The sequence below is a fragment of the Coturnix japonica genome, chromosome 18 (assembly GCF_054131305.1).
Source record: "Coturnix japonica strain WE chromosome 18, WE-NBRP24, whole genome shotgun sequence".
Taxonomy (NCBI): domain Eukaryota; kingdom Metazoa; phylum Chordata; class Aves; order Galliformes; family Phasianidae; genus Coturnix; species Coturnix japonica.
The window spans coordinates 14,081,886-14,091,699 of NC_140680.1; the positions used below are offsets into that span (position 1 = coordinate 14,081,886).

The following is a 9,814-nucleotide window of genomic DNA, read 5'->3' on the forward strand; positions in this document are numbered from 1 at the left end:
ACATGGCTCTGCTGCTGTTTCTCATCCCTCCGTTTCCTCTTGGTGCTGGGTTGTGTCTCCGTGCTGTGCCGTACTGTCTGTGCCATTCATGCTGTCCCTTGCCATCTCACCTTTGCCATGCCCTCTGCTCCATGCCAATGTCCTCTGTGCTGGGCCACCTGCACTGTTCTGGTTGTTCCTCCTCTGCTACATACATCTCTTCTAACAGGAGAAGGTCTTGGAGCTGGCACGACCTCAGCTGGCTCTGCTGCCCCTTGGCTACAGTGTGTCCCTGATGCTGTGGGACCCAAATGGTCCTGGGACCCAGCTGCCACTGCAGGACATCATCTGGCAGGTGAGGGCATGGGGAATGGCTGCAGAGATGGGACCTTGCTGGGCTCCAGGGTCCCAACGTGCTGGTACAGCTGTCAGACACAGCCATGCTGAGAACCAGCAGCTCCCAGTTTGCCCCCAGGTGATCAACACCGTATTTCAAGAGCTGGAGGTGGCAGGGAGCAACATGCAACGCCTGCAGACAGTCAGCCTGGTGCAGGTACGATGGCAGCAGGGCTGGCCAGCAGCCTCCTCCTCCTCCCCTCCATATAACACCGCCCTGTTCCAGGTCTGCGCTGAGGGTAAAGCCTGGGACCTGCTCCGTCCTGATGGCCAAACCCTGCACATGATGGACATCACACCCCTGGGCCTGTGGGTAACCGGACCCAGGGGCTGGGACCCCAACACCCATTGTGGGATGGGCCTGGTCGAGGGGCCAGGGCAAGCAGAGGTGAAAGGACGTGGTTCTCTGTGTTCACTCTCATCTCTCTGCTTCTAGAATGGTGGAGGAGGCGATGGAGGTTGCTGTGTCCAATGCCCAAACTGCCATCAGCATCTACATGTGGGGGCTGGGAGCTGCTCCAGCCGCCGGACCCTCAGCCACACAGGGGTGGGGGCTCGGCTGATGCCCCATGTGGGGATCCCATGTCCTGGCACCACGCAGTGCTGCTCACTGCAGCCTCTCCCCAGGGCCTGCAGCCTCTTCACCCTGACCCTGGAGCAGCAGCTGGAGGGCGGCAGGCAGCAGCGCTCGGCTCTGCGCATCCTGGCATCCCCGGGAGCCTGCACTGAGCTGTACGTGTGGGAGCTGCAGCTGGGCCCGGCCCTGCCATCACACACAGCTCCATGCTCCATTCCCTCTGTGCGTGTATCTCTCGGCAGGGCTCCCCATCCCACGCTCCCAGCACCAGGCACAGCTCTGCCCTGGATCGTGGAGCGGCTGCTGGAGGGGAACAGCCTCACCTTCCTGCTGCTGTGTGTGACGCTGCCAGGTAGCGCTGGCACCTCGAGGTCCCCACCAGCAGTTGCACTGTGCCAGCCCTGGGATGTGGCACAGCTGCTGCCCTGGGCTCATTGCTGCCCCAGACACCCCCAGAGAGCGGATCCGGGCTGCCCTGGCGCTGGCTGAGCAGGTGAAGGGGGCGAACAAACCGGTGTCACCCACACGCTGGGACCCTGCACGGGAGCTGGCAGCACGACGGGAGAAGATCCGAGGGCTGCGGATGGAGCTGCAGGAGGCAGCGGGACGCAATGAGCAGCACGGGGTGCTGGGGGAGCTGCAGAGAGCCCTGCGGGAGCTGCAGGTGGGAGACACTTATGGACACCCCACGGCCTGGCCGGTAGTGGGGCAGCACCAGCCCCTGGCTGTGTGAGGTGTCCCAGCCCCATGTCTGCATTGAGCTGGTTTGGGTGGGATGAGTTTGTGCCTGGAGCTCCTGGCACCCCCAGTCCCTTTTTCCAGGTGCTGAAAAGCCAAAGGTGGGAGAAGAAGCAGGCGGTGACCAGTGTGTTCAGCACAGACCAGGCATGGCAGCCCAGCGCCAAGGTAGGTACACTGCATCCTTCTCACCCACAAACATCAGAGCACAGCGAGAGCTGCAGGGCAGGGACCAGCCAAGCCCCGAGGAGCACAGGGCAGGGGTTGATGGAGGAGCCGTGGGCACCGACCAGGGGACACACAGTGAGTGACACCCCATCAAGTCCCTGCCCAGAAGCAGCCCAGGTCCTCCTGCACCCAGCGCCTCGCTGTACACCCTATGGCCCTGCCTCTGTCAGGCAGGGAACCAGCACGAGCCATGCCAGGCTGAGGAAGCTGAACGCTCCCTGTCAGAGGCCCAGAGGCAGCAGCTGCAGGGTCAGCTCCAGGATGGGGCAGCACCGGATCAGGAGGTGAGCACGGGAGGAAAACCTGACAGGACAGGGTAGGAGAGGCAGAGCTGAAGGGCCACAGGCCCCATCCTCACCCCTGTCCCTGCAGCAGGATGCAACTCGCTTGCAACAGAAAGTGGCCGTGCTGCATCTGAGCCTGGAGGCAGCACGCAGGGAGCGAGAGGCAGCCAAGCAGCAGCTGGAAGCCCTGCTGCAGAGCCACGGGCAGGAGATCCAGACCTGGAGACAGCACCTGCAGCAGGTGGGCAGTGCTGCTGCATGGCCCTGCTCACCAGGGCCAGGTTGGTGCCACGGCCCCTCTGTGTCCCTGCAGGTGCTGCAGGACCAGCGGTGCCGGGCAGAGGAGCGGGCAGAAGCAGTGAAGCAGCGGTACCAGGCACTGCTGCTGGAGCTGCTGCAGGACACTGTGGAGCTCTCCATGCACAACCAGGAGCTGCAAGAGGCCAGAAGTTACAGCTCAGCTGATGCCACCACGCAGACACCCTGAGCAGCAGGGATATAGTGACAAACACACACATCATTAAACCACAGCTTTAATAACCATACCAGAGCCAGCAGTGACTTCTGCCCACCAGGAACTCACAAGCCACACAGCACTTGTCCAAATCCAGACGCTGTTTCCTCTTTCCTCTATGACTCCCCTTACAGTCCCTGCCCATAGAGGTAGACAGCAACGCTGTGCCCAGGACAGGCAAACAGGGCCCAGGGACAGCAAACCTCCAGCCAGGGGCTGGGCTGAGGATTGGGGTGAAATACTGCAGAGGAAGGGAATGAGAAACCCCCAGCCGTGGTGCAGGGCTCTGACAGCAGCACACTGCTCCAACTGCGGGGCTGGCTGCATGCTCATGAGCAGAACACCAGAGATAACTAACCCTGCTGCAGCTTTGACTGGCACAGGGGACAGGTGTGAGCTTTGGTGTGCAGGAATAGGGGAAAGAGCAGAAGTGTGACGTACCATATGAGAAGGGGCTCAAGATCCACTCTAGAGCCCAGGCCCACTGGATAAAGGTGCCCCTCAGCACAGGACCTGACATAGGCAGGGCACTCCCCCCTTTTCCTGGGCAGGGGCACTGAGCAAAGCCCTGCTGAAGTACATTTGCCTTAGGACAGTGGAGACTCACACTGGGCAACCCTGCCTCCTCCCTTAAACAAAAAGGCAGGAAGGCACCACTGCGCCCCACAGCAGGCCCAGCACAGGCAAGGAGCACCCCTGAGCAACAGCTGAAGGCCGCCCTGGTGCACACAGGGCAGGGAGGCCACAGCTACGTCACCCCATAGTACAAGTGAACAGCGAGGCCGATGCACGAGACAGCGACGAAAAAGAGCAGGGTGAGCTGCAGGTTGAAGAGGGCGACAGACAGCAGAGCATTGACCAGGATGGAGCAGGAGATGACGAAGAGCCTGGTGATGTTACTGCTGTGCTTCATGACCACGGACATGATCAAGCCGTTCAAGGCCTGGCTGAGCACAATCACCAGCACCCAGGGGGAGAAGCCCTCCAGGAAACCTCTGTCTGCGCCGCTCCAGAAGTGGCCGATCAAATTGACCAGGACCCCAAAGAAATAAAGGAAGAGGTTCTGAAGGTTGAGGGGCAGCGGCTGTGTTTTCAGGACAGCTTCCGTGTAGACAGCAGACAGGCCCGATATCAGGCAGTACACGGAGATGAGCAACAAGCCCAGCAGCGTGATGTGCAGCCGCATGGCGGGGGGGCTGCCGGAGCCCTGCGGGTCCCACAGACCCCCACAGCTGTAGCTCAGCCCGGCTGCCATCAGCAGACACAGCGCCAGCCACTGGCGCACACGGAGCCGCTGGCGCAGGAGGAGGCTGTAGAGCAGCGCCGTGCTGACGATCTTCAGGTTGCTGAGGATCTGGAACGTGCTGGGGTCCATGAAGAGCTGCATGTGGACCACCAGGTTGTTGTTGGCGGCGTAGAGCAGCGCTGAGAGGGCGAATGGGGCGGCGTGCTGCCAGGACAGCGTGACACCGAGCGGCGGCCGGTCCCGGGTGAGCAGCAGGAGCAGCGAGAGCAGCAGCTTGGTCAGCTCGATCAGAACCACCACGGCCGAGGAGCTGAAGGGGATCCCACCATCCACCTTGCACAGCGCCAGGAGCGGAGCGTGGGAGCCATAGATGGACACGGAGCAGAGCAGCAGCAGCGCCCACAGCTTCGGGCCCAGCGCGGCCATGTCCGGGCAGCAGAACAGAGCAGGAACGGGGGGAGAGCGGACAGAGCCCCAGCTCGGGATACCCCAAAGGGAACAAACGCCATGAGTTTAATGAGCCCGCCCGGAACACGCCGTTACCGGATACATCGCACACAGCCAACGGGAACGGCGGCACCGCAAGGGCAGCAGCAGCACGGAACGCGACGGGGCGGGCGGGGACACCGAGCAGCGGGGCAGGCCCGGGGGGTGCCGCTGGGCTCCGTACGGCCCCGTTACAGCCCCGTTACCGCCCCGTTACCGGCCGCCTTTCCGCAGCGCACCGAGATAGTCCCGCACCGTCTTCTCCACGTCGGGCACGTCGTAGTTCTGCGCGGCGTAGATGCCGGTGCAGGTCCCCACGGCGAAGCCCAGCACGGCCGAGAAGCGCAGCTTGGCCACCACGTACCCGGCCAGGAAACCCTTCACGAACGGGGAGGCCAAGAGCGAGCCGCCCTGAGGGGCACAACGGGTCAGAGCGGGGCACAACCGGGACAGAACCGGGCCCGGCCCTCGTACCTGCCGCCCTGCCCCCCCGTACCTGCCCCACGCCGGCCTGCACCTCGTCCTCCACGCGGCGCTGCAGTCGCTCCAGCTGCCCCTTGAGCGCCGCCAGGTCCTTCAGTTTGGGCAGCGAGTCCTGCGGGCACACGGAGCTGCGGAACAGGCCGCGACCGACCCCACGGGGCAGCGCCACCCCCCGCCCCGCTCACCTTATCGTCCGCCATGCTGCCCGCACAGCTCCGCCCCCAGCGCCGCCATGAGGGGGGCGGGACGCGGCGCTGCTGCTCGTGGGGCCGCGGTCACGGCGGTGGGGTTTGTACCGTCCTGTTTGGGGTGACAGTGCTGGTACACACAGCGCTGCCCTACAGGGGCCGGACAGCGGCACCAGCAGCTGCCCCGACAGCTCCGCTATGGTGGAGCTTCTGCTGAGCCTCGCCATTGCTATCGCTATTGCTATCGCCATTGCTATCGCCATTGCTATCGCTATTGCTATCGCTATCGCTATTGCTATCGCTATCGCTGCCCCTGCAGCAGCCCTGCCCGTCACGGCTGTCTGTCCCATTGCCACCGCTGGGCCCTGCCCGTGTCCTTGAGCAGCAGCACGAGCTGTGCAGTCACACGTCAGCGCGATGCCGCCGGAACGAGCCGTGCCCTGTGCCCACGCGTGTCCTCGGCTCAGTGCACCGAGCCCAGCCGGCACCCAGCTGGGGCTGCTGTTGGCTTCGCTGCCCTGCAGCTGCTGCTGGCTGTGCCCTGTGCTGAGCTCAGCCCTGGCACCGCTCGCTTCCAACCCAGCGGGTGGTGGGTGCAGAGCAGCATCGCCGCCCCCAGCCCTCGGAGCAGCAGCAGCGCGTTCCCAGCGCCTGCAGGTCCCACCCTTCCATCTGTGCCTTTCATCTCCCGCACAGATGCGGTGCCTGGAGATTAAGCTGCAGATTAAGGCCCGACCGAATCCTGCCTTGGCTTCCAGCTCCAATCCCAGAAGGACGGCTGTGCAGCCGTGTCTCCCTGTAAGCTGGGAGAAGCATTTCCCATCCTATGCTGCCCTGTGCGTGCGGGATGGAGGCCCAGTATGTGTATAGACTGTGATGGAATCCATGGAGGGACACTGCAGCATCGGAAGATACCAAACCAACTGAGCTGCCTGGCTGCCTTTAGCAACAGGGGAAACCGAGGCACAGAGCAGCAGAGCAGAGCTGTGTGGCCTCCCCAGGCTGCTGACAAAGGGGCTTAGGCATCAGGAGGCAACTCACCCCCATGAGGAAAACACTTCCTATAATCACAGAATGGCAGGTTAGGAGGGTCTGTGAGGATGGTGGAACCATAGAGCGGGTTGGGTTTGGGTAGGAGGGTCCTTTGAGGACCATGAGCTTTGAGATCCATGGAACCACAGAACAACTGGGTTGGAAGAGACCTTACAGCCCCCAGCCCTGCTATGGGCCAGCTGCCCCCCAGCTCGGGCTGCCCATGGCCCATCATAACATGGGGCACCAGGAGATGGAGCCCTGCAGCTGTGAGCAGCTGTGCCACCACCTCACCACCCTCTGCATGGAGCATTTCTTCCTCACATCCCACCTGAATCCATTCTTTTAGTCTCAAAGCATTCCCATGATGCTGACACCTGCCCATGTACAACATCACTTCTCCTCCCACTGCTCCTGGAAGGCAGCAGTGGGGTCTCCTGGAGCCTTCTCCATGCGGACACCCCAGCTTTCCCAGTACGACACGAGGCAAAACCAGAGCAGGAAACACCCAACTTTTATGTATGTACAGAGAAACATGCAGCACAAATGGTGCAGGTCCTGGGGCTGCAGGCGGCCGCTCCGAGGGCAGCTGAGGTGTGGGGCCATGTGGTGCTCAGGGACGGTCACTGCGCAGCGGCTGGGGCAGGTCGGAGGTGCTGACCTGCAGGCTGAGCTCTGAGGAGCCTGTGGGCAGCTCCTCCTGCACCATGTGCTCCTCCTGTACCATGTGCTCCTCCTGCACCATGTACTCCTCGCGCTGCTGCTGCTGCAGGTGCCCCAGGATCAGCCCGGACAAGAAGTGGCTCTCAGCCTCCGCCGGTTCTGTAAGGAGGAGACACAAAGCTGCACTCGTGTCTGTTCTGAGGCAGGGCTCCATGCGGGGCTCCGAGTGGACTGTCCACGCTCACCCTCGTAGGCGATGAGGCGGTAGGTCCCCGCACACTCCCTGGAGCCGCCCAGGATGTCCCGCAGCGTCCTGTAGAACAGCAGCGCCTGCTCCAGCCGCTGCTCCCTGCTCAGGGCTGCGCACTCATCCTGCGACATGGCCAACAGCGTCTGCAGTGGGGATGCGAACTCCAGCACGCAGGGCCGGGGCTGTGGGGAGATGGGGTGGGAAAGGAGGGAAAGAGGGAGGGCAGCACCTGCTGAGGTCCCGCACTGCCCCATCCCTGGAGGTGCCCCGTGCCACCTGGGCAGCCTGAGCTGCTGGGGGGTGGCTGACCCATGGTGGGGCTGGGGGCCTGTAGGGGCCCTTCTGACCCAACCGTTCTGGGGCTCCATGGGTTGAGCAGCGCAGCCCTGCCTTGCATCCATCCCCAGCCATACAGCAGGACCTGCACCTGGGGACACCTCACTCACCTGGGAATGCAGGGCTGCCCCAGCATACCTTGTTGTCCTTATCTCTGATCATATACAGGCTGTGTTTGTAGACCCTCCTTTTGATGCCTGCACGGGTCAGGGTGGTCTCGGGGAGGTCTGCCAGGTACTGGATGTTGCTGTCAGCCTTCTCCACATCATCCCAGATGTCACAGTTCAGTGGGATCAGGATGTGGAGCTTCCAGGTGTCGCGGTGTGCCCGCAGAATGGGGTTGGCCCTGCTGATCTCTTCCATGTACTCCTTCAGACCTGGAGGGAGAGTGGGGTTAGGGGGGAGAGCAGCATTGGGGTCTGCTCCTTGCTGTGGAAGTGGGAGGGCTGCAGAAGCCATTTCCATCTGTAGCCATGAGAGTGCAGGGGAAAAGCTGCATACGTGGCAGAACTATTTTCAGGTAGCCCACGTAGTAGGACCAGGCGAGGCCGTGAGCAATGTTCTTCTTGGAGCTCTCGGTCAGCTCTGACACCTCCACTGCTGAGAGCTTCTGCAGAGGGAAAAGGAGAGAAAGACTGGCAGCAGGGCTCAGAGGACTCAGAGGGTTCAGAGGGCAATGCCCCTGCCAGCACCCAGAGCGGTGGCCCTGCAGATGGGAGGGCATGGCAGGGTGTGCTCAGCCCCATCCCAGCAGCACCCTGCAGAGATGGGGCCAGGCACCCAGTGCCACGTGGCTGAACATCACTGCTGAGCATCCCCTCACCTGCAGCCCGAGGGCAAGGACCAGCAGCTGGCACAGGCAGGTGAGGGTGAGGTGGTGGCTGTGTCCATTGTCCTCCTGCAGGTCCAGGTAGGCTGAGCAGCCAACAAAGAGCACGGCCAGCTGCCAGTGTGGAGGGAAGCAGGCAGACAGAACCTGCCACAGGCTGCCACGGTGCCTGGGTGGGCGAGACAAGAGGTGGGCTGACAGCGGAGCCGGAGGGGCCGGGCAGGAGGCAGAGGCAGGGAGCGGATCGTTCTGCGGTGCTCACCTGGAGTGCAGGTGGAAGATCTCCTCGGCCAGGCAGCAGCAGCCCTTGAGCAGCACCCCGAGCTGCAGAGCTGCCAGCTGGATGCAGGTGCGGTGTGTGACGGACAGCAGGGGCTCCCCGCTCAGCACCAGCAGCAGGAAGCACGCAGCCAGCAGCGCACACGCCGCGTATCGAGCCCGCCCTGCGCGGGGCTCGGGGATGAGCAGGGAGGACGGGCTGCTCCTGGGCGACGGGTCCTGGGGCATCTGCGAGCAGGAAGGGGCGGCAGCTGGGACCCCCGAGATGCACATCAGCTGCTCAGTGTGCGCCCCAAAGCTCGCAAGCACAGCCCACACCCCGCATGGGGCAGTAAATCACCGGCCACCCGCTGCCCTGCTAATGCCGCCCCTGGGCACTCACCGAGCTGCAGCTGTGATGCTCGGCGCTGCCGGGATGTCTGTGCTGCGGGCAATGGGCGTAGCAGCGCTCAGCGAGCACAGCCACGGCCTGCACTTCCTCTGGTTGCTAATGCCGTGTGTACCAGCTCCCAGGGCAGGGAGAGGGCAGAGCTGCACGGCTGCTCACTGCGGAGCAAAATGAAAACGAAAGCGGCTCTGGCAGCTGCAGGCGGCTGGGCAAGGCCTGGAGCCGACCATGACGGGCACCGGGGTGTCCCTGGCTGCAGCAATTGTACCGTCCTGGGCAGCTCCGTGTTGTAACATGCAGGAGTGGATGCAGGAAAACCCCGGCATCTCTGGCAGCTCACAAAGGCGCCGTGCTGGGTCAGAATGAGGAAGGAAATGAAAGCGAGCTTGTTTTTGCTTAGAGCGGGTTATGAGAGCAAGCAGAACTTGGGCAGAAATGGATTCCTGCAGTGAGGCTGATGGGCAGCATCCCCAGCACAGCCCATGGGGGAGCGTGGGGCTCTGCCCGTGGGCACACAGGGCACGGTGTGAGCTCACAGCTGCCTGTTGTGTCCGGTGTTGGTGCTGGGGAGGCTCACAGCTCCCTGCCTCCATCATGAGCCCGGGGCGCCCACAACAGGCAGGTGCCGTCCAGTAGCTGCAGCCCGTTCCCCGCTGCTGCCCGTAGCTGTGCCGCTGTCCTGCTTTCCAACCCCCTCACCCTATTCCTGCCCCTCTCCTTCGCTCCCAGGCCGTGCCCTGTGCTGCCCTGTCTGTACTCAGCACAGTGTGTGCTCCCATTGCCTTAATGGCCTTTCTGGCCACATTCTGCACACACACACACACACACACACATCACCCTGCTCTGAGGTTCCTCATCCCCGCATTGTGCTGCTCACCTTTTGTGACACCAAACCTGACCGCATCCATCTGACAATAG

At 62.9% G+C, this 9,814-nt stretch overlaps 3 protein-coding genes across 4 annotated transcripts; all 3 read right to left on the minus strand.

Moving 5' to 3' along the window:
- Nucleotides 1–2,719: 2,719 nt before the first annotated feature.
- On the minus strand, nucleotides 2,720–4,388 carry SLC35A4 (solute carrier family 35 member A4). Its single transcript, XM_015876264.3, has one exon. It carries the CDS (start codon nucleotides 4,386–4,388, stop codon nucleotides 3,465–3,467), a length of 924 nt encoding a protein of 307 aa, XP_015731750.2. The 3' UTR covers nucleotides 2,720–3,464.
- On the minus strand, nucleotides 2,720–5,154 carry LOC116654043 (SLC35A4 upstream open reading frame protein). Its single transcript, XM_032447401.2, has 3 exons — nucleotides 5,117–5,154; nucleotides 4,945–5,043; nucleotides 2,720–4,859 (listed from the first exon to the last, which is right to left on the minus strand). The coding sequence occupies exons 1-3, from the start codon at nucleotides 5,129–5,131 to the stop codon at nucleotides 4,662–4,664; spliced, it is 312 nt and encodes a 103-aa protein (XP_032303292.1). The 5' UTR covers nucleotides 5,132–5,154; the 3' UTR covers nucleotides 2,720–4,661.
- A 1,494-nt stretch (nucleotides 5,155–6,648) lies between these two features.
- Nucleotides 6,649–9,378, minus strand: STING1 (stimulator of interferon response cGAMP interactor 1). Of its 2 annotated transcripts, none has more exons than XM_085519382.1 (7): nucleotides 8,891–9,378; nucleotides 8,492–8,736; nucleotides 8,224–8,398; nucleotides 7,902–8,010; nucleotides 7,539–7,777; nucleotides 7,060–7,246; nucleotides 6,649–6,973 (listed from the first exon to the last, which is right to left on the minus strand). In XM_085519382.1, exons 2-7 carry the CDS (start codon nucleotides 8,734–8,736, stop codon nucleotides 6,765–6,767), a joined length of 1,164 nt encoding a protein of 387 aa, XP_085375508.1. In that variant the 5' UTR covers nucleotides 8,891–9,378; the 3' UTR covers nucleotides 6,649–6,764. The 2 variants fall into 2 exon arrangements, with proteins under 2 accessions (XP_085375508.1, XP_085375507.1); XM_085519381.1 differs by having other exon boundaries at nucleotides 8,492–8,759; nucleotides 8,891–9,248.
- Nucleotides 9,379–9,814: the final 436 nt, after the last annotated feature.